Source organism: Equus przewalskii, chromosome 5, assembly GCF_037783145.1.
Source record: "Equus przewalskii isolate Varuska chromosome 5, EquPr2, whole genome shotgun sequence".
NCBI classification, from domain to species: Eukaryota; Metazoa; Chordata; class Mammalia; order Perissodactyla; family Equidae; genus Equus; species Equus przewalskii.
The window spans coordinates 80949038-80972865 of NC_091835.1; the positions used below are offsets into that span (position 1 = coordinate 80949038).

Below are 23828 nucleotides of genomic sequence, written 5' to 3' on the forward strand. Positions count from 1 at the left end.
GTTTTCATTCTTACGTTTTTTCATGTTTGTTCTTACCAGTAAATATTGTTCTAACCAATTATAGCAGTAAAGGTCATTTTGAGCAAATTTATTATATTAATATATTATTGGGATAAAAATTTTTTAATATGGCGGTATAGTTACCTCCCAATGAACTACAAAAATGGAGGCAGTGTAGTCAATTGATTTATCCCAAAGGTAGGGAACCCTAAAATGTTCCTGTTCACTATTTGATATATGAGTTCCAGCTTCTGAGAAATCAGATAAATAGAAGTAGCTTCGACTCCTTGAGCCCCTACGAGTACCAGCTACTCAGTGCGTATGATCTCTGTATTCCTCGTGACCACTCTAGCACGTAAGTCAAGAGGTTGAGGGGCCTGTCCAATGACCGCCGTAACTGGAAGCAGCCCAGGTCTGTCTGATTCCAAAGCCCACCTGAGTCTCCCCACTCAGCAGCTACCTTTGCAACCGACCTCGGAAACTGCCCTGTGCAGCTCCCATCCAGGAGCAGCTGGAAATAAACTTGTCTAAGTCCTTTGTTCTGGACTCTCCTCAGAACACTTTCCCGTTTCCTTACTGGGGATTAAGTAGAAGTGGAATAAGTAGCTGAAATATCTTCAACAACTAAAAGTATACTTATGTTTTACTTAAACCACAGTACGGTCTTAAACCACAGTATGATGATATGCCATAAAAATACGGAAACTAGACTATTTCCAGAATTTCTGCTTTCTAAGTTAACAAGAAAACCTGGTACATTCCAGTTCTGTAGTACATCCAGCAATTTTACACATGAAATGCAATTCAAAAATATTTACTTGAGCACTTACTATGCGCAATGTGTTAAGTGAGTGTGGCTCTGGAAAGATGAGTAAAACTCAGCCCTGTTGAGATACGGGATTTTATTTCCATGGTCGTATTTGTTTCAAGGTCGGTGCGTGTCAAAGCATGTTTAGTATTTCCAGATCTTCAAGGCTATATCAGCAAGCTCTGCTGTTTCGTGTTATCAGACAGCAAGTGTGTGGATGTCTGATCAGTATTATTTGATGCACTGTATTCTAGGACTTTCTTTGGTCACTGCTTTTTACAAACAGGGTGAAAGCCCCATAAAAAAAAGTCTTGCAACCAATTACATGTGCTTGATTATGTCCTCCTCCTATACACAGTGCTCTCGATGGGTATTGCTCATTTTAAACAGAAAGTCAATATGACAGCAGTTTCCTTGTCCCCCCAACACCAAATAGAAATGGGCTTTTACGGTAATATCAGGTTGGTATTTGTGACCCTAATTCCATTATCAGTGTACATTTGAGGAGAGGTGGTAGTAGTGTTAAAGGATAGGTTTTTAAAAAGGATAAAATTGTAACTCTCATACAATTATAAAATGAACATGTGTCAAGAAAAGACGGAGGAGCCAGCCCAGTTGTGTGGTGGTAAAGTTCACATGCTCCACTTCAGCAGCCTGGGGTTTGCTGCTTCAGATCCTGGGCACAGACCTACAGACTGCTCATTAAGCCATGCTGTGGCAGCATCTGACAAAGAAGAACTAGACTGGCTTACAACAGGGATATACAAGTATGTACTGGGGCTTTGGGGAGGAACAAAAAAGAGGAAGAGTGGTAACAGATGTTATCTCAGGGCCAATCTTCCTCACCAAAAACAAACAAACAAAGAGACCCTATCTTTTAAGAAGAGAAAAGAAAGGAAAGATACTAGAACAAATTCAAAGCAGAAGTCAAAGAACAATCAATTTACATGCAATAAGGAATGTTGAAATGAATTTGTAAAACCTGGGGTACCATAGGGCATATTCCACTAGAATTCAACACATTTTCATTTGTATGGATAAGAATTATTTGTGATGCTATCGGTTTTCTACAAGTTAACTTCTCTTTACAGAGCTGTACAATAGCCTAGTCAAAGAGGAAGGCACATACACGGGACTGATTAGCCTCGGAGGCTCCAGTGATCCATTGAAAGTCTATCCAGTACTCCTTTGCCGTTCCAAAATCTCCTATTTTTTCTTACAGTAGCAATTGTCCATGTTTTAAATTCTTTCCACTTTGGCTTCATATGCATTTCTGTTTCCACTCCACAGCGACAGCCCATACAGTGAGCACGGTACGTTGGAGGAGGTGGACCAGGACGCTGGGACAGAGCCCCACACCAGTGAGGACGGTATGCCCTTATGCCCATGCTGTTGTAAAACCAGTCTTTATAGCCTTTATTTTAGAATTGCTTGTGTTAAAAATTCAGTAATACAAAAGAATATTTATGAGAGATGTATAAATTATGAAGCATAAAGTTACAATGAACATCCAATTCACCACCAACTTCAAGAAAAAAACAGTTACCTTTGCAATTCCCTGATCCCATCGCCTTCCTTGCCCCCTCAGGGGTAACCGCTATGTATTTGTATTTTTTAAATGGCTTGTTGTTTCATTTTTGTCTCGTCTGTTTCATTATTGATGAATATGTGAGGCATTTTCTGTTTTTTGCCATTAAAAACAGTGCTGCTATGAATATTTTGAACATGTATCTACTGCAAATGTCCAGGAGTTTCTCTAAGATATACACACCTGAGAGGTAGCATGTCTTCAGCTTTACTCAAAACTAGCAGTTTTTGAAAATGGTTGTACTGATAGACACTCCCATCAGCAGTGTATCAGCCTCGAGTTGTGTGTGTTCATCCACACTTCTTTTAACCAAATATCATAATCTCCACTAATATAGTCCACGTGTAATGGTATCTCATTGTGATTTTAATTTACATTTCTCTGATGACTGATGAAGATAGTCTTTTAAAATATAGTGTATTAATAGAAAATTTGGGGTAAAGTAAGGCCGACAGATCAGGATATGATTGCCATCGAGAAGATACTTTGTTAGTCACGATTCCGAAGAGGAAGGGACATGCCACACCTGGGGGGGGGCCACCCTGGGAAGCACCAGGGTCGGTCAGGAGCAGAGGGAGAGGGGGCAACTCGGCAGGAGCCCGTATTGTGGGTTCTGCAGGGAGGACTGGGAGAGGCTGGGTAAGCAGGTCTAGGATGGGCTAGTTTGACTTCTTTCAGCAGGCTCAGGGGCACAGGGGCCATCTCTAGTTATCTGGCACCTGGCCCCGTGATCAGGGCAGATGGATAGTGGCCCATAGTGTGAGAGCCTGATAGAGGAGGCAGCCAGGTGCGGGCCCTGCATTGACTGGTTTGTATTTGAAAAGCAGGCAAGTTGTTTGCCATCTCTAGGACTTGGCTAACCCCAGGAGGGGCAGTCCCTCTGGGGTCATCAAGACCCCAGATGTCAGAATACAGAAAATAAAAAACATTGATACAGCTGTACTCATTTGTAATACAGGTATTACAGATATTTGATACAGGTTAATACAGATATACTCATTTTTATATATTTAGGTTTCTTATTTTGTGAAATTCCTAACAGGTCTTCTGCCCATTTTACTACTAGATTCTCTGGACTTTTTTTGTTTGGTTTAGTTTGGTTTGGTTTGACTTTGGTGTTTTTCTTATTTACGAGAATTCTTTGTGGGTGTGGATCAGGTCTTTTATTGGGTAGACATTTTGTAAACATCTTTTCCTGCTCTGTAGCTTCTCTTTCATGTGCTTATTGTGTCTTTTGCTAAACAGAGGATCTTAATTTTTTTTTTTTAAGATTTTATTTTTCCTTTTTCTCCCCAAAGCCCCCCGGTACATAGTTGTATAGTTTTTTAGTTGTGGGTCCTTCTAGTTGTGGCATGTGGGATGCCGCCTCAACATGGCCTGATGAGTGGTGCCATGTCCGCCCCCAGGATCTGAACCGGTGAAACCCTGGGCCGCTGAAGCAGAGCGCGTGAACTTAACCACTCAGCCATGGGGCCAGCCCCCAAGGATCTTAATTTTTAAGTAATTGAATTTAGTAATCTTTTCCTTCATGATTATTTTACTTTGTGTCTCCTTTAAGAAATCCTCAGTGCCCTCAGGGAATGAAGATGATTCTCCCTTGTTCTCTTTTAAGTCCTTTAAGGTTTTGTTTTTCACACATAGGTCTTTATTCTAGCAGGAATTTATTTGGAGATATGGTGTGAGGTAGGGGTCCGTTCCTTTTTTCTCCGTATGGATACACCATTGCCCCAACTGTCCTAGCCTTGATTGTGCTTTCTCCGCTGCTCCACACCTGTGTTATAAATCGAGTGTGTCTACTCATGTGTCTGTTTCTGGGCTCTGTTCTCTTCCATTGGTCTCCTTGTCTGTTCCTACATCACCATCTTAATTTTGTTACCTTTTAATAAATCTTAATATTTGGCAAATTAAGACTCCTGACTTTGTTCCTCTTAACAGTTCCTGGCCCTTTGCAATTTCACTTAAATTTTAGACTCAGTTATTAAGTTCTTAAAACAAACGGAAAAAACCCTGAAAACCTGTTGGGGTTTCGAATGCAGTTGCTCTGATTCTACCTGTATTAATGTGGAGAGGATTGATATTTTATAATATTCAGTCTTCCAATTCACAAACATATTTCTAGTTACTCAATGTCTCCCAATAAACTTTTATGCTTTTCTCTGTAGAGATCCTTTTTTCTTTTTCTAACTTCTTAAGTTTAATGCTTAACATCCCTTTTCAACACTTTTTCAATATGAACATATAAAGCTGTCACTTTTCTCTTAGTACCTCTTTTGCTGTATGCATGATCCTTTTATTCTCCCTCCAGCTGTGACTAATCGGCTTTAAACCCATCCGTTGAATTTTTATGTTTAATTTTTTTTCTACAAGTTCTGTTTACTTCACTTTCGTGTGTGCTGCTTGGTCGTTTTTTATAGTCTTCTGCTCTTACTCATAATATTAATCCTTTCCATTGTTTTGGATTATATGTCTGATAATTCTAATATCTGAAGTCTTCCTGGATTTTTATTGGCTCCTGCTCATTGAGTCTTATTTTCCAGTGTGTTTTGTAGTTTCTTTACTTATTTCTTGGAACTTGGTGGAATTCCTTTAGGCTCAGTTGAAGGTAGGTTCCTTCAGAGAGGGTTTTCATTTATTTCCACCTGGGGCACAACCAGGTTGGGACTACATTGGATTTTTAGCTTGAGATTTTCCAGGCCAGCAAGGTAGTGTGAACTGAAAATGCAAACCTCCCTGAGGAGTGGAATGTGGTTGGGATTCTTAGAGATGATCTGTTCCAAGGTTTGAGAGAGATTATTTCCTCAAGTCCAGGGGTTGGAAGGGTTAGGAGGTAGGGGGTGGTTACAATCTATGGAGAAGTGTGGAGGGCTAGAAGGGAGGAAGATTTCTAGAACTAGAAGTTCACTGTGACACTGAGAGTGTGATCCGTTGTGGGCTCTTAGATTCTCCACGCGGGGCAGGCCCTGGACTTAGTCTTTTGTGCAAAATGAAAGCTTAAGTTAACCAGGCAGGGAAATGCCCTCAAGGCAAACTCTGACTTGCATTTTCTAGTGTTCTGTTTACCTCGCCTGGGTTTCCACTTTTCTTTGAGTTTTTGGTCTTTGGCATTCCTTACTGTCACGGTAGCTTATTAATGCAGTTACAAAGATTTGTTTTTAATCCAGCATTTTCAGTTGATTTCAGCAGGAGGGTAATTAGGGTGTCTAGTGTCCACCCTCTGCTGAAAAAAGAAAGTTTGTGTTTTTAAATGTAAGACGGATTGGCATTTTTAGAACATAAGAAGACATTCTTTGAAGCGAGAGCTGTGTTGTTGCTTTTCAAAGTCTCAGAGCCCCACCTCCACCACCATGTTCCTTTGTCTTGAGTTTCTTTGTTTCTCTATATGGTTCATTCCTTCTTCACTGCTGACTTCTCTAAGTATTTCCTTGCTTTCCCCAGTGGCAGGAAAAGCCAAGACAAAGCTCCAGCCATCTCTCTTCCCAAACATCAGGCTCACCACCATGCCATCTGTCAGTTGTTCTTACCCCTTGACTACAAAAGAGAAGCTTTGCCGAGGGCTCTGTGTTTTAGATAACATTTTGATCATGTTCACCTGATTTTGCTGGAAGGAAAAGCATTGCTTCTAAAGGACAGATACCCTTGCCCACAGCCAGCCTCTGAAGTCCTGCAACTAAATGAACTAGCACATTGATTGTCTTTTTGATTGCCCGGGTATTGTATTTTCTTTTCTCTGTTATGGCATCACTAGAGAGAATAGCTTTTGTTTCCAAAGGAGAAGCTGTCACAGAACAAAACCATCATCTGCAAGGGCAGTTGGTAACAGATCTAGGAGGAAAGTGTCAGGGACAGCAAGGTCCCAAAGAGAAAGTGTGATGTACTAACGTTTTATATAAAACAACAAGAAATGGAAATATAAGACTTGACAGCCCCAGGCAGTCAGAAAATCAGTTCTACTGAATTTTCTTTCCCTTTGCACAAAATTATAATAGCCATGCAGGAAAACGAAGTTATCATGTTATACTCTTATTCTTGTTCTTGATAGCAGCTGCATTCCACAGGGTCTCTGCAGGGCCTTAAACCATGTGACTCTCTCTGAAAGGGGGCTGATGCTCTTCCCACCCTGGGATCGATGTGCTCTGCCGTGACTAGACTCAGATGTGTATAAATAGCTTATTGATTGACATTTGACTGTCAAGTGACTCTCGTGGGAGCAGAAAGAGTCAAAGTAATGAAATCGCTTAGAATTACTAGTTGATGTAGTAGGCTTACCAATAAAATGTACTTCTGGTTCATCTGGTCATTCTTTCGTAGCCTCTCCACATTTAAATTAAATAAGCAGAGTCTGATAATCCTGTTGCTAGTTGTTTCAAAAATAAAAAGAAGAGATAATCATAGAGGTCATGATCAATGAAATTATGATAAAATATGCCTATACCTGTTAAATAGTCTTAAACAGCCCTTGACCAGCATTGACAGTGTATGATGGGATGGCATTAAAGAGCATTCAGGGTTCTCTCTTCATTTCCTTTTGACCAGTACAGAGATGTACACTGTGTTATGGGCTTGTATCTTTCCATTTCCTTTAGTAAAATGAAATTTAAACACGTGGGCATATATTCACATAGATATTTGCAAATTACATGTCATGAAGTTCTTTTTAATAAATGTCATGTCTTCATTCCTCCACAGATATATTTGTGTCCCCTACTTCACTGACATATTTATTTCTGTCCCCCAAGGAGAACTGGGGTAAAAAAATTATCATCTGTTGTCACAGATCAACCAGAATTTATTCTTTATCTGCAAGTTTAGAACGAACTATAAAGTCAATCCCTTTGACTATAAAGTTATATTCCCTCCTCTATGAAGCAGACTTGTAGATACTTAGTAAAGCTGCTATTTATATTGCTTTAATGAAGAAAATGTAATTTTAGGGAGGAATACTAGAATGTTAACATATGATCTAAAAGCTAAATTGTTAAAGGACTTAAGCTGTTGTTTTAAAATTATTTTTACAGCTACTCTGCTGAGCCGTGTACTACATGCAGATTATAGTGTTGTGCTTCTGCAATATGAAATATTATTCACCTTAAACATTATCCACTAGCAAAAAGAGGGGGCATTTTCTTTGTCTTTATTTTAAATGTATAGCTGAAATTCACCCAGGCCCTTTATATAAGGTAAAACCTAGGCTTTTTCACTGTGTTTGTTGATTCTTATGCCTTTGCCTTACATGTCCCAGAGAATGTTTGAATTTATCAAGTGAGAAAGAAGTCTAGCTGGCTATCTGAGGACTTCTTATGCAGTTTATTCAATATAAGTATGACAGATATTGAAGATACTGCAATAAACTTTGGAAAAAATAAACTCTCTTAAAGGGGAAGGTTTGTTACCAAGGGAAATAGAAAACAGTTTGCTGAGAAAATATTTGACAGGCAGGTTTTAATCTGTTATGTATGTGCGCATATTCTAGAGTATTTGGAAACTAATGCAAGCTCAGTTTTTAGCAAATGAGGCATCGTTCATGGCGTAGGTCTATTTCTGTAAGCATAACCCAGTTGTCCTGGCTCTTTGTAATTCTGTTTATTGTTGATCAAATGTTTACTCACCTACTGTTGGTAGCAGGGGTGAGGATGGAGTGATGGTGAGAAAGGGCAGGAAAGATCGTAAGGCCCCAAACTGAGGAGCTTTTTGCAATAAACTGAATCACAGAAAGTACCTGTTGTAGTTGTTTTATTTAGTTTGTCCTCTTATTTGCCTTCAATAAATGTGGTCAGAATTAGATCAAGCCAAAATTCCAATTCTAGTCCCAGAATTCAATATCTTTTTTTTTTAACTTTGTATTTTGAGATCATTGTAGATACTTATTCAATTGTAAGAAATGATACAGAGAGATCCCACAGGCCCTTCTCCCAGTTTCCCCAATGGTAATATCTTACATGACTGTGCTGTTATCACAGCCAGAAAACTGACATTAGACAATCCGTCCACCATGTTCACACTTCACCAGTTTTTACATGCACTCATTCATGTGTTTACTTAGTTCCTTCCAGTTTTACCACATGTACAGATTTGTGTGACCACAACTATAGTCAAGATAAAGGACAGTTCCATCACAAGGATCCCTCGTGCCACCCTTTTATAGCCTTCCATCCCCTCCCCCACCCCCACCTCTCACAACCACTAGTCTATTCTCCATATCTATTATGATGTCATTTCAAGCAAGCTATATAAATGGAATGATATAGTATGTAACCTTTTGAGATTGGCTTTTTTCATTGACCACGCTCCCTTGAATATCTTTTGACCTCCAGAAAATATAATTTTTGCCTCTAGTCTTTTAAATTGGGTACAGGGCATGCTAAGTTATGCTTGTTTCATGGGTAATATCCAAAATTTGTCACTGATACTAGAGAAAACAAAGTTATTTTGCCTGTTGGTGGTAGTTTGAAGCTGTGATAGTGCCAAAAAAAGTACATGAGGAATTAAATGTATTCAAATAATATTTAATGTGGCAATTTTTGTAAACTTGATTTTTTTTTTTAAATCAACAAGTAAAGCATAAACTTCCTAGTGTTCTGGGATACTGATTTTCCCATGTTGGAAATGGTATTAACATGTTGCAAGGGGACTCCATCAATGTCAAAATGATATGGGAGCAATTGTGGAGGATCTTACAACCCAAGGAGAGATTCTGTATATCATATTGCAAAGTTTAAAGTATTTTGTATTAAACTGTCATTATATCTCTAGTAAGAGGCTGTGGAAATTAAGATCTAACATTCAGTTTTTCTTTGCCTGAAAAACTGGTGACAGCAAGAGAATGTTTTCCTGTAACTCATTTAACAGCCTCATTTTCTCCTGCTTTGTTGATTTGTTTATTACCGTGTTCTGTCTGGATATTAAAATGGCCTTGTTTATTTCTAAGGCCTCATCTAGACCTTTCAGATAGTGTATGATGCCTTCCTAACAACCTTGTCCCTCACTGTTTTCTGGTGCATTCTTTGTAGAATGTGAGCCAATAGAAGCCATCGCCAAGTTCGACTACGTGGGGCGATCGGCCAGAGAGCTGTCCTTCAAGAAGGGCGCCTCGCTGCTGCTCTATCACCGCGCGTCCGAGGACTGGTGGGAGGGAAGGCACAACGGCATCGACGGGCTCGTGCCCCACCAGTACATCGTGGTGCAGGATATGTGAGTAGTCCCAGCTCCCATCGCCAGGGTGCTCCCGAGGGAGGACTCCAGTCATGGTTCTTAAACTGACCTTGGTCTTAGGAGAAGAGAGCAGAAGGGATCAGAGCCGAAACGTCTCAGCTGAGCACAGTCTACCGTGCTCATGGGTCTTTGCTCACAGTGCTCGGGGGCCGCGGGTCTTCATCTCTGAAACTCTGTGAGGGGGTTCAGGGCAAGGACGAGTGAGGGACGCCTTTGGAAGCGTTCAGGTCCTTAGAAAAATCCCCTGTGCAAAGAAGAGCTTGAAGAGCTGAAGTGACATTGCTAATTCCAAAACCTGTGGGGCTCTTCTCTGAGCGTCTGACTACTGTTTCGATTCCAGGTTCCCAAAGAAGACACTGGCCTAAAGTCTAAAAAGAGTCATCTCCAGGCTGCTTTTCTTCTTTTTAATTTTGCTGACGAGGGCCAGTGGCGTAGTGGTTAAGTTCGCACGTTCCGCCTCCACAGCCCAGGGTTCCTGGCCAGGATCCTGGACCCGACCTCTACACCACTCATCAAGCCATGCTGTGGTGGCGTCCCACATACAAAGTAGAGGAAGACTGGCACAGATGTTAGCTCAGGGCCAGTCTTTCTCACCAAAAATAATAAAAATAAATAATAATAATTTTGCTGATGTGAAAGCTCTAATTTCAAAAAGAGATGTGAATTTGGTCATAATATCTTAAGTGAAAGAATCAGGTTACAAAATAATATGTACAGTGTAATCCCTGTTTTGTGAATACAGGCATTCACAATGCAGCACCAATTTAAGAGCATCTTTTCAAGGAAGAGAAATATACCACATAAAATGTATACAATGATTAAATGATTCAGCCTAACTTTAGAAATGTTAAAAATGTGTATCTCAGAATCCAAGGAATATTATATGTGTGTATACACAGACACGCAGTCACCTATGTCTAAGGTATGACGTAACATATAAGTTTCTATAGTGTAAACACCATACACATGGATGCATATATCGTAGGTATGAATCCTTGGCATAGAAAAAAGTGTAGAAGGATATTTTCTAACATTCTAGCAGTAGTTGTCTCTAGATGTTATGTCACAGTAGGGGTGATTGTTACTTCCCTCTTTTCAATATATCTGAATTTTCCAATATACCTGAAATGAAACTGTGTTATTTTTATTGTGAAAAGGAAAAGGTCATGTTAATAAGAGAAAGACTTACATACGTAAATGCCTTCACTTATTTTTTTGTCCCCATTCATCTAGCAAAAGACCCTGACTCTTGATTGTCACTGTTTCAGGGATGACACATTTTCAGACACTCTGAGCCAAAAAGCCGACAGCGAGGCCAGCAGTGGGCCAGTCACTGAGGACAAGTCTTCATCCAAGGACATGAACTCCCCCACGGACCGGCATCCCGATGGCTGTTTGGCCAGGTAGGTGAAGTCTGGTCGTCAGGCTCCTGAACCTCCCCTCTCCCAGGAGCTCTGAGGAGCTGCAGTCCTGAGGGTCACCCAGTGTGATACGCTCTCCTGTTTGCTCTGTCTCTCTCTCTGTATGTTTAGACAAAGAAAAAGAGGAGAGCCGCCCCCTCCAGTGAGGCGTCCTGGCAGGACCAGTGATGGCCATTGCCCCCTCCACCCCCCGAATGCTCTTTCCAACTCCTCAGTTGACCTGGGGTCCCCAAACCTGGCCAGTCACCCCCGGGGCCTGCTGCAGAACCGTGGCCTCAACAATGACAGTCCTGAGAGGAGGCGCCGGCCGGGCCACGGCAGCCTGACCAACATCAGCCGGCACGACTCCCTTAAGAAGATCGACAGCCCTCCCATTAGAAGGTCCACGTCATCAGGGCAATACACAGGCTTCAATGACCACAAGCCCCTGGACCCCGAGACAATCGCTCAGGTAGGATCCCTTTGATGGACTAGTACTTGCTGGGTAGTTGGGGTGTGATGAAGGAGCTGAGCAGGATTGACTTTTTTGTACCCAGTTTTTTGTATAGAACCAACTAAAGAAAACAGAAAGGGAATCAGCCCATTCTTTAATTTAAAGCCCAACTATGGGTCTCTTTTGAAGAACCTTTTGTTACTGGAGGGACCCAAGTGTATTAGGTTCATATTGATTAAACAGAGACATGGCAGAAATGAAGGACCCCAGGGCATTCAAACACGTCATTGCTAAATAGCCAGGAAAACTCTGAAAAAGAAGAATGAGGACAGACTAGCCCTACCAGATCCTAAATGCATGCTAAAGATAGTGAAACAGACAAACTGATGGAACAGAGTGGAGGGCCCAGAAACAGAAACATTTTACTATATGATAAAGAGGACACTTGCAACTTAGGAAATGACGGATTAGTCAATAAGTAATAGGAGAAATAATGGTTAGCTGTTTGAAGAACAGCAGGTCTGGCTCCTGCGTCACTCCTGAATGCACGTATGTCTTCACTTCCAACAGTTACCGCAGACAAGGGCAGTAACTTTTTCATTAATTAATTTAAATTTTTAATTTAATTTTAATTAAAAAATTAGTAATTTTTCCTAGTGATTAGAACTGACAAAGTAAAAGTAAAACAGTATTAATGGATTTTGCCATCGGCCTACCATTCTTCCCTCTAGTTCTTTTTGCAACATAGGCCATCGGAAAAGACGTGTGTAGTCAGGGACAAAGGCGGGGAATAGATTCAGGGTTTGCCATTTGAGTAGTCTGAAGCATCTTCCAGCTGCCAGTGAAGCTTAAAAACTAACTAAATAAATCAAAAAAGAGTGAAGGAGAAATGAATGAAAAACGTGGAGAAGTCCTGAAGATGGATTATTTTTAATAATAAGCGCCCAAGGAAACCCGCATTGATATGACAAATTTCCAAGCTATTTTCATTGTCCTAATGAAAAACAGTTTTGGATAGAAAATTAGATTGTGTGAGGAGTTTAATGTCTTTTTTTAAAGAAATTAAACCAATTTTAAGTGCACAGTAATTTCTCAGCATAAATCAAAAAGACTTTCGACCTTTTGGTTTTCTCTATTTGGAGCGCTATGCAGGACCCTTTGAGGCCTATTTAGAGCCAGTGATATTTGACTATAGCTGAATTTAATGATTTGAGAAATCCATAACATCACTGCTTGCAGTAGGCAGGTGAAACAGGATTTAGGTTAGAGAGACAGGGAATTAGGAGTTTGGGAGTGGGAAGGCGTAATAAGGTCTGTTTAACCCTTTTGTTTTTAGAAACAGGAAATCTTTTAATTGTAAATCATAAAAACAAAAATTCAACAGATAAACCAGACTCTGCACTTTCTCTGTGGGGCAAAGACTTGTAAAAAAAAAAAAAAACAAATCCATATGTTTAGCATCAAATGGAAACCACATATGAAAATAATCACTTGAAAAGTGATGTCACCCTCACAGAATGGCTTCCAGCTGTGTCCTTTATTTATCTTTCCATCTTGCCTCCAGATTTTCCCATGAGGACAAGTAAGCCTGCTATCATGGTGTTCATACAAAAAACATGCAAATTCTTTTGTTAAACAAATCACTGGAATCCCTGATGGAGCTTTTACAAAAACTTCAGCATCCATATGTGATCATCGTGTCTTGGAATAATCCTGTAGCAAACCTTTATTGAGCCCTTACTGTACTGTAGGCCAGGTCCCATACCAGGCTTTCTAGATGCAAAGTTACATCGATAGCCAGCCTCTGCCTGAAGATGCTTAGAATTCAGTGGGGGAATGGACATGGAAATCAGTTACCTTTGTGCACTGCCATAAAGGTGATGCCCCAAGTGAATGGAAGCCCTAGGAATGTAGAGGAAAAGCGTTTCAACCAGACCACAGCGGTGTTGCTCCACCTACCCTATTTCACACAGTGTTCCACCTGTGTGTGTGTGTGTGTGTGTGTGTGTGTGTGTGTGTGTGTGGTAAAAAACATAACATCTTAACCATTTTTAAGTGTACAGTTCAGTAAGGTATATTCACATTGTTGTGAAACAGATCTCCAGAAGTTTTGCATCTTGCCAAACTGAAACTCTGTACCCATTAAACAATTCCCCATTCCCTCCCCAGCCCCTGGTAACCACCATTCTACCTTCCGCTTCTATGAGTGTGACTACCTCATATAAATGGAATCATACAGCATTTGTCTTTTTGTGACTGGCTTATTTCACTTATCATAATGTCCTGAAAGTTTATCCACGTTGTAGCAGATGGCGAGATCTCTTGCCTTTTTAAGGCTGAATAATATTCCATTGTGTGTGTGTGTGTGTGTGTGTGTGTGTGTGTGTGTATATATATATACACACCACATTTTGCTTAGCCATTTGTGTATCGGAACACACTCCACCTTTTTGAAGCAGATATTTTGTAATTTCCCATTTGCCATCTGAAATAAATTGATAAATGATATAACTAATTTGAAAAAACAGATAAAATTCTAAATATAATATAAATAAAAAATGAAATAAATATTAAAGCAAATGTGTTTCAGTTAATGCTTGACTACACTAGAAGACAAAAGAAGTAGTAAAAAGCCTTCACGGACATGTAGAGTTACCATAAATACAACAATTAAAAATGCGCATTGATGGTGCCGGCCCGGTGACATGGCAGTTAAGTTCACGAGTTCTGCTTCGGGGGCCTGAGGTTCACCAGTTCAGATCCCAGGTGTGGACCTACACACCACTTACCAAGCCATGCTGTGGCAGGCGTCCCACATATAAAGTAGAGGAAGATGGGCATGGATATTAGCTCAGGGCCAGTCTTCCTCAGCCAAAAAAGGAGGATTGGCGGCAGATGTTAGCTCAGGGCTAATCTTCCTCAAAAAAAAAATGCACGTTGATGTCAAAGCGTATTAAGTTCATTGGTCTTAACTCAGATTCCATGAAGGGTGTTTCCATCAGTAAGGTGATTTTCTAAAACAGTGGACCGCTTTTGGTCATACAGTTCTAATCAAAACAAAGTATAATTTACATCTTAGCTGCATTCCTAGAAAACCTTAACACCGTGAAAAAAATACTTTATGTTTATATACAAAAAAGAGTTAGGTTTTATCAATAACTCAATAAAAAAAATAATAAAAAATTTAAAAAAAAGATTCCAATACTAATAGAAGAACGTCTATTCTTAGGAACAGCACACTGATAAAATGAGGTTATCTAAACAGAAAGTACACGCTTGAAAAGCTAGTAAATGTGTCTACACATGGAGTCAAGGCAGGTGAACCAGATTCTGGATGAATGAAACTACCGTATATGACTTTGAAAACCAAACTGCGTTTTGCACCTATCTCACGGAGAGAACTAGCAAAGCAGACTTCCATGACTCTTCACTGACAAAATCCTACTTACCAAGCAAGAACTACTGGTAAAAATGATTATCACAGAAGTACAATCAGGAAAAATATTATTAACATTAATACCATAAATTAAAATGCTTGTAGCAGCTGAATTATGTATCAAGAGTATTTATACAATCACAGCAAATAACTGAAATATCTCAAAGTATCTTGTACACCACTACTGGGCTCAGAAAACGATGGCAAAAAGCAATGAAAATATTAAATCTCATTATTGATCTACTAGCTTTGATTATTTAATATTAGTATAGTTATTTTGGGTTTCTTTTAAATTGCACAAAATAAACAGTAATTTTTCTTTTAATAACTTTTTAAGTTAGATGAAAAATTAATTAAAAATAAAAGATACAATTATAAAAAAAAAAAGAGGTTTCAGGCTCTGGTTATTATAAACAGGATTTTCACCTACATAAATGTCTGAAGGCCATTCCAAAGTTGAATGAGATGTAGGGCAATTCATCGCATGTAACTGTGCAGGACATTTGCAAGATACCTAGTATGCACGGCCCCTGCCCACCAAATGCCAATAGCACCACCCCGTTATTGTGACATTTCAAGATACACACACACAAACACCATGTTACAAAAATGCCCTCGGTGGGGCAGCTCCACATCCATTGAGGGCCGCTGAATAGGAGCATCAGGGAGGCCTAAACTGAATTTTGAAGACCTGCTAGGAGTTAGCCAGGAGTTACTGCATGGTTAGTGCTCAAAAACTGTTGAATGAATGAAAGAAGCCTGATTTTTCAATCCGATTCACATTTATTTCTCGAGAAATTGTTGCAATATCTAAATGTAAGCTATCTTTACCATAAGCTGAAAGAGAATTCTATGTAATAAGTCAGCATGCAAGGTAGAAAGCACCAGAAGGCTACCTGGTGCCTTAGCATGGCAAATGTTGGCTCCGTGGCTCCATGAGCCATTGCATCTTGGTTTCCTGAACAGTCAGAGTCACGAGAACTGTGTGCGATGGCATCATGTTAACGCAGCCTGCGGACTAGGAAGTTGAAACATCCGTGCCTCGGCTGGCCTGTTTGCTTTGCAACGAGGTGTATGGGTTTCTATAGGTTAGAATTCATCATCATTCTACTCTGTGTCTCTCTCTGGTTGTTTTGCAACAGGATATTGAAGAGACGATGAACACTGCTTTGAATGAACTCCGGGAGCTGGAGAGGCAGAGCACAGCCAAGCATGCCCCCGACGTGGTGCTGGACACCCTAGAACAAGTGAAAAACTCTCCCACCCCGGCCACCTCCACGGAATCTCTCAGCCCTTTGCACAGCGTTGCCCTCAGGAGCTCGGAGCCTCAGATTCGCCGGAGCACGAGCTCCTCCAGTGACACAATGAGTACTTTCAAGCCCATGGTGGCGCCCCGAATGGGTGTGCAGCTGAAGCCACCCGCCCTGCGGCCGAAACCTGCTGTTCTTCCAAAAACAAACCCCACCATAGGACCTGCCCCGCCTTCCCAGGGTCCCACAGACAAGTCTTGCACAATGTAAAAACCAGCTGAGCAAGGTCATTCGGGGAGGTGATTAGAAAAAGACAATGGATTAGTGACAAAAGTCAACGATCCATAAATTTCCTTAGTTTTGTGCTTATAACTGGAGATCTTTTGGCTTTTCTATGTTCTCGAATGTAATGTCTGCGACTAGCTAAATTAACACGGGCATTTGTATTTTGTAATTTCTTTCTTTTTTTTTAAATAACTGGACATATCTTATGTCGTTTTAAAGACAATAGAAACACTTAGACTTACTTGAAAATCCAATGCTGCACCATTTGTAATGAAGGCAACACCACTCTGCTCTCCACATTGTACAGTACTTCAGGTACAGCGTAGCCCAGGTGAGTCAGAAATGTCTGGATCCGAAGGCTCGAGAAGCTGAGTTCCAGGCCTTGGAGTGTAACCCGTGTTGGTCTGTGGCACTTGGGGTAATGACTGAAGCGCCGTGACGGCATTGACTGGTAGCTGACAGTGAGCACCTCTGATGCCGTGCCGTGGGGCAGAGTCCAGCTCATGCTAAAGCCCTGCCGTTGTCACAGTGGGATATTCCGGTGATTGCCTCTTTCATAACGGTCGTTTCCCCGGGTCCAGGTTAAAGACAGCGGAAGGGGGGAACCTCTACAGTTAGCGCTTGAACCGAACCTGGGAAAGGAGAGAGAGACAGCCCTCCCGAGCTATTGATGCGACTCTGCCAGGCGCTGGAGGATTTCCAAGTGCATCTCCCGCATTCACAAGGACCAGAGCAGTCTAATTTAAAGACTTTCTGGTTCCACTGCTCCACAAATTCCTTCGGAGATCTGTTGTTTAATAAGTGACTAGAAAATCCTTCTAGCTCCCCTGAAGTCCCCGTGTTCTCCTCTGGAAATGGGGAAAGCCAGCAGCGCACGCGTCCTTGGCTCTTGTAAACATGCTACAGAGGCTGGAGGATCCCAAGTGGAACCCCCAGCCCTCCTCCGCGTGCGTCTCTTTGAGCCGGCCTAGAACTGGCTGTGGTACTGGCCGGAGGTGGGAGCATTTCCTTGTCGTTCCAGGATGCTTTCCTCCCAATTTTGCACCCTGGAACCATGATTTTTCTTTTCTCTTTTTTTCAGATGGTCTCTACATAGCTCACATAGTCACTCCATTAGGGACCCTCTTTGTCTGACATCCTAGCACATAGCAGATTCTTTAGCCCACATTTATGCTATATTTTCCATCTAAAAAAGGTTGCTTTGAATTCACTTGTTTTTACTAAGGTACAAATCACCACTCTCCTACCAGCCGCAGCTTATATCATCTGTAAATCTATGAGCATTTTATCTACTCTGTCATTGAACTTACTGATGAAGAGACTTGGTGGTTGTTTTTTTGTTTTTTTTAAGGAAAATTGGGTGGCCAAAACTAACCCTTCTGAACCACCAATGATTTCCTCCTAGGTTTGGTTTCAAACTGGCAGCCAATTGCATGCCACCTAAGAGTTACACAGTGTAGACTTTATCGGCCCATTGGGGAATGCGTCGTGCGGGAAAGAACGAGGATCTGTCCTAAAATCAAGATCGTTACTTTGATCTCTCTCTCCGTTTGCCAGTCTGATCATTCTAATGCAGAGATTAAATTAATGAGATATTGTTACCTTTCAGCGTCACAGTGCTGCTTGCTTGCCTGCAGTCTAATTTCATGAATGATTGAATAGTGGAATTTTTTTTCCCAAGTATTTCCGGGTATGGTAAACTTCTAAACCTCTGAATTTTCAGAACCATCCTTTTTGCCTATTTGCAAAAAGAGGCCCAGCTCAGCATCTTGTCCAACCCCTCACCATTTTGAGCTTTCGTGGTCCTGCGTCACCTTGGACACCATGGAGACCCAGCCAGGACTGAGTCTTTAAAGCTTTGAAACAATTTTCCCAAATCCCCTAGGAAATTTAAACTTTCATAAATAATCTCCTGGTTCTTTCCGGATTCCGCTTTGGTTTCTAATTCTCTGCCACTAGATGGGGAAACAGAAGCAGAGAATAAAGATAGAAGTAATGGTGGGGAGGGGGGTTTAAATCGTTTAGAAATTAAAAAGATTCTTAAAAACCGTTTTCCATCTTTGATGGAAAAGTAAAGTCTTAACAGAGGGCATCGAAAGGACAGAGTTGCTTTGAATTTATTTATTAATTTTGGGGGTCTTTTACAAGCTTTAGCTTTTCGGATCTTCCTCCCGCAAGCTCATTTCTTCAGCCAGCTCCCTGGTCATCCTCCCCACTGTCTCCTCTCTTTGGTGTTTACACCCATGGTGGAGTGAGGCTTGCCTTTCCACCACCAAATCAGGGCTCTGCTGCCTTGGTCGCAGAGGACATGCTGCTCTGGAGCCTCAGAGACCGTGCCTTCCTCCAGGAAACAGCTCCTCACACGCCATCGCTCCCTCACTTTACCTGGCTCTGTCTTTTCTCCCTGACCCTCTGTTGTCACCCTGAGGCTGTTTTGTGTGTGTGTGCAATTCCTAGGGAAGGACGTGACCTCAGAGTGAGTAAGCACTCAATAAGGACTCACCTCTCCTTAATTTGTTAAATCTGCAGCTTCCAGGGATAAGACAAAGTGGCCACTTCACAAAGGATCCAAAATAACACCCAGTGAGCTCCTTAAAAGCTTCAGCAGCTGAAGGGGTCCCCTGGTGCGTGGCCTTCTCTGTAGCCACAGCTGTAACACACAGTGGGGAGGTGGAAAGGCACAAGGCATAGGGAGAGAAAGAAAATGTGTCCTTGACATGTTATGCCCCAGTTTCAAGGATCTTCTTAGTCCTCGTGCAGTGTGGGAAGGGGGTCATTTTGATGATGGATAAATGATGGTTCTACAAAAATTACCTGACTCGGCGTACACAAGAGTATGTATTCACAGTTGATGGATCTCTGTTCAGGTCTCATCCACAGAGCTCACTGAGTCAGATTGACCAGATTGGTTCCTTGGTTTGGGTCAGGGGTGTTGGGAGTGAATTGTTCTATAGAGCGAAAGGTACTTAATGCAGATTTTCTGATGAGTGTTCTGTAAATTATTTCAACCTGCTGAATGGAACTTCGTGGAGCTCCATGTTCAAGTTCAGTGTCAACATCATTGTTCGGCAGTTTTGCACATTTTCACACAATGTGATCTGACTTTGGTGCCCCTTGAGCCGTCCGTAGAGTAACCTGCAGCAGGGTCCCAGTGAATCGACCGCAGTGAAGGTGGACTGTGACCGACGGATGTCGAGCACCAGCGCTCAGACTGGATCAGCTCAGAGTTTTCTGTCTTCGTGCTTTTGCCATTCCCAAAAATGGCTTTATAATTTAATTAAGGAAAAGAAAAAAGAGCGGGAAGTGGTCTCCTTAGCATTTGCGAATGACTGAGGAAACTTCCTTCTGATCATTACAGCCTCTGAAATCCAAAGTTAAAGAGCATATTGGTCTGCTGAGGGGTTTGGAGGACTTCAGATTTGAGATGACCCTCATGTACTCCTGACCACAGCAGTGAGAGGCCGTGAATGCGGGAAATGCACTTAGGTCTGAGCCTTGCTCTGAGCTCCCCACCCTAGAGGCGCTGAGCCGGTGCAGGCTCTCTCCGTGTGTAAATGGAGCTCCCTGCTGCAGCCTGGCCTGGCTCCTGAGCTGAGAACCCTACCTCCAGCCCGGCCGGGGTGTCAGGTGTGGTCCGGGGTGTCTGGCACAGCTTCCCTCTGATCAGCAAAACAAACTGGAAATCGAGCTTTCACTTACCCTGGCATACTTTGTTTAAAAAAAAAAGTCTACATGGTATAATCGAGATGGGTACCTGTATCTTTAAATTATGTAGGGAATTTTGTATGTTTAAATAATTGTACTGGGTTCCGTAATGCTTATCTTAGAAGCTGTTTAGTAAAAGAAAATATATAAACCATGCATTTGTGAATGCCCCCGCAGAGCATTCATCCAAGTTCAGTGTGTAGTGAGATGGTTATTATAGATGTTTAAAATATAGTAAGTGGCTGTGTAACAGGAGAGACTGCTATTTACCTATGGACGTAAGAGTAACTCCTGCCCAGTAATTAAATCAATATCGTCCTTTCCTGTTGGTTTGAACACTTGCAGTACTGGTAGCTTCCTGCTTGTGACTGTTACCTAATTGTGTCAATGTACATCTGTAGTATGTACATGTGAAAGTGCCTTCTACTTTAGACGAGTTTTAGCCTTGCTGTTTACTGTTGCCCACCCGCCCCTCCCCCCCTCCCCCTCCTCCTCCTCCCCACCCCGACTCCCACTGCCCACCTGAGTGTTTTGAAGCTTCCTCCTCTCCCCCAGCTGCTTCTCCATCCCCACCTTCCTGTGCCTCGGTGCTCAGTATTGTCTGTCTTGCATCCTTGTCCTTCATCAGACTGTCTCCTCGTCCTTGTCGCCTGACTGTGCCTTGCCCGCCCCCGCAGTAGCTCTCCGGTGTCCCCCTCCCGTCTTCTCCCCCTTCACGTGCTGCTGACGGCCAGCGCCGCCTGTGCTCTGTCCTGCCTCTCACCGTTACATTCCCTGTCTCCTCAGTGGAATTGAAGGGGGATGCTGTTACAGATGGGGAAGAGAAAACAATGTTTTGTTAATCTGTTGTGACAATGCACTTTTATGTATAGTACTGTACATTTTGGCATGTACCATTCCAGGCTTCAGTGCGCAGTCAGGCCTGTTCTTCATGGTGTATCTTTATAATAAATAAGATAGTTCTGGCCGCCTTTGTCTGCTTCCGATTTGGTGTGATTTTCCCTGGTATTTTCAATTCCTTTCTTTTCTAATCACTGTTTTCCCCCCAGAGGGCTGAGCTGCCTTATTAATGGGACACTACCTTTTTTAAAAAAATGTTTTTATCTCACTTTCATTTTAGTTTGTGAATTTGAAAAAGAGGCCTCACGCACAGGGCCGTGGCCGTGAAGCCAGGGTTTTTTGTTTTGTTTTGTTTTGTTTTTTAAAGACTGGCACCTGAGCTAACAACTGTGGCCAATCTTTTTTTTTTCCTGCTTTATCTCCCCAAATCCCCCCTGGTACATAGTTGTATATCTTAGTTGCAGGTCCTTCTAGTTGTGGCATATGGGACACCGCCTCAACGTGGCCTGACCAGAGGTGCCATGTCCGCGCCCAGGATCCGAACCAGCAAAACCCTGGGCTGCCGCAGCGGAGCACGTGAACTTAACCACTCGGCCACGGGGCCAGCCCCAAGCCAGGGTTTTTCAGAGGCATCGTTTGGAGACCCCTGTGTCTTAAGGGGAAGGCACTAGGGGTGTGTTCAGTGAGAGGCTGCGTCCTGCACTGTCCTAAACACACCGATTGCAGTCGTCTCTCTAAGAAGGACTCTGCATTGTAAACCTTGTCAAGCTGATCTTCGGTTTCAGTCGAATAAATTGAAATGCAAGCCATAGGTATAGCTCATGTTTAGAATTCCCCTGTGTATTGATATTTTTTCTTCAAACTTAAAAACTAACTCTTGAGGACTAGCAATACATAATAAAAAGTTTTGTAAAATGGTATTAGCAGCATGCCAGATTGAATATTGAAAAGAGATATGGAACAAAAAAAAAATGACATAAATCAAGGGAAAAAACTTTATTGAAGTGTAAAATACAGAAAGTGCACAAACCATTAGCGTAAGAGTTTTTACCAAGTAACACGCCAGTGCATCCGCCACCCGGATCCAGAAGCAGCACACCGTCAGCATCCTGGAAGCCAGGCTTGTGTCTCTCCAGAGTTCATCAATAGCCTATGAATAACACCACAGTTTGGTGGTGCCTGTTGTCCAACCTTCTGTAAATGGACTCACAGTATGTAGATTTGGTGTCTGGCTTCTTTTGTTGAAATTTGTGTTTGTGAAAGTTGTCCGTGTTGTTATGTATAACAGTAGGTTTTTCCCTTTTCACTGCTGTATAGAATTCTATTACATGAATATGCTGGGTGTTATATTAGTGTTTCTTGATTAAATGTTGGGTATTGTATGCAGAAATCTTTACACATGGACAAGTGAATGAAAAAAAACTCCACCAATTAAAGGAACTGTTTTCCCCAAATGTGATGGAACGACTGTGAACTAAGCCATTGGCTGGAAGGCCCACCCAAACGCAGGCAGGACCACTTTAGGCCCAGAGAGTTGAATTTAGGGGCTGCCCTGCCAGGAACACATGCCCAAGACTACAGGATTGTTCCAGAAAAACCCACTGTCCTGCATCTCCCTCCCCACTGCCCTCCAATCCAAGAGCCTCAGTCTGCCACACCCTCTCCCTGTGCACCTGTGTCCCTCACTCCCAAATTAGAATCCCACGTGGGTGTGTCTCTTGTCAGCTCCACTGATCAGATGCCAGCATCCTGTGAGAATGGTAGGAAGGCAGGCCCAAGGGAGTTTCCTGGCTTCTACCTTGGGTAGTTGGGACTTCTAAGGTGGGAAATTCCCCAACCTTGGTCTAAAGTGCCCAGAAGGTCCTGGAAGCCAAAACTGCAGCAAATTCCACTCCACAGGCCATAGATCCCTATTTGGGTTTTGAAAAATATATCAATATACCTTTGGGAAATGATCATGGTGACATTCATCATTCTTCAAAAGTAGCCTTTTGTCTATTTCTATACAGTAGACAGAAAATTTGTCTTCTACAATAAAAAAATTTAAAAGGCCATTTTATCAAGGTTAGTCCTCAGCAAGAGTGGCTGGAGAGCTGAGACTGGGCTAGAAATCAAAATGTGTGTGTGTGTGTGTGTGAGAGAGAGAGAGAGAGTGTGCTCCTGCTGGAGCCCTGAGATAACACGCATTGTTCAACATTAACGACTTGAAGGAAGTTATGGAGTGATCCAAGAGATCTCTAGCGCCAGGATATTTGCAATCCAGTTCTGGCAACTGGTAGGTGCATTCTTCACACCCAGCAGCTCTCTAGCAGGTGGGCTCCTGGGGGTAATTGGCTTTCTTTTAGCTGCTGGGGTGTGCAGCCGAAGTGCGGCACTACTGATGAGTGACCCTCTCAGCAATGACGCATTGTACTAATCTTCTGTCTTTGACATATCCAGGGACTCTCTTGTGTAAAACTCATGTCCCTCTAAAAGAAATAGATGGTAAGCTAGGAGAGAGGAGAGAGAAGCATCATCAATAGTCTGATGGCGTATTCGAAATTGTACAATGATGTGCTATTAACTGACTTGAAAATGAGATTTGGGGTTCTAAGCCTTTTGATGGAATGCATCCATAAGGGAAAAAAAACGCAACATGGTCAGGATTTGTAATAGAAAGTATGGTCTGTGAGCCAAAGATTAATAGTGCATTAGTAACTTAATATTAGCAGATGAATTAAGAGAGAGGGAAAAGAAATTTTAAATAAGACAAAATCTATTACCTGGTCCTAGTTCAAACTCAGTTACTGGACTTCAACAACTCATCAACCCATGCCTCAATTTCCCAAACAGAAATAATCCACAGTGACATTT

At 42.0% G+C, this 23828-nt stretch overlaps 1 protein-coding gene across 5 annotated transcripts in view; it reads left to right on the plus strand.

Moving 5' to 3' along the window:
* The window catches only part of SRGAP1 (SLIT-ROBO Rho GTPase activating protein 1), a 258617-nt gene extending 237515 nt beyond the window's left edge, over positions 1 to 21102 (plus strand). For all 5 annotated transcript variants that reach the window (XM_008524590.2, XM_008524591.2, XM_070621938.1 and 2 more), the window contains 5 exons: positions 2099 to 2178; positions 9404 to 9584; positions 10874 to 11008; positions 11138 to 11477; positions 16038 to 21102. In XM_008524590.2, coding sequence (XP_008522812.1) covers positions 2099 to 2178; positions 9404 to 9584; positions 10874 to 11008; positions 11138 to 11477; positions 16038 to 16415 — 1114 coding nt within the window. In that variant the 3' untranslated portion in view covers positions 16416 to 21102. The remainder of the gene's footprint in view (positions 1 to 2098; positions 2179 to 9403; positions 9585 to 10873; positions 11009 to 11137; positions 11478 to 16037) is intronic.
* The last annotated feature ends 2726 nt before the right edge of the window (positions 21103 to 23828 follow it).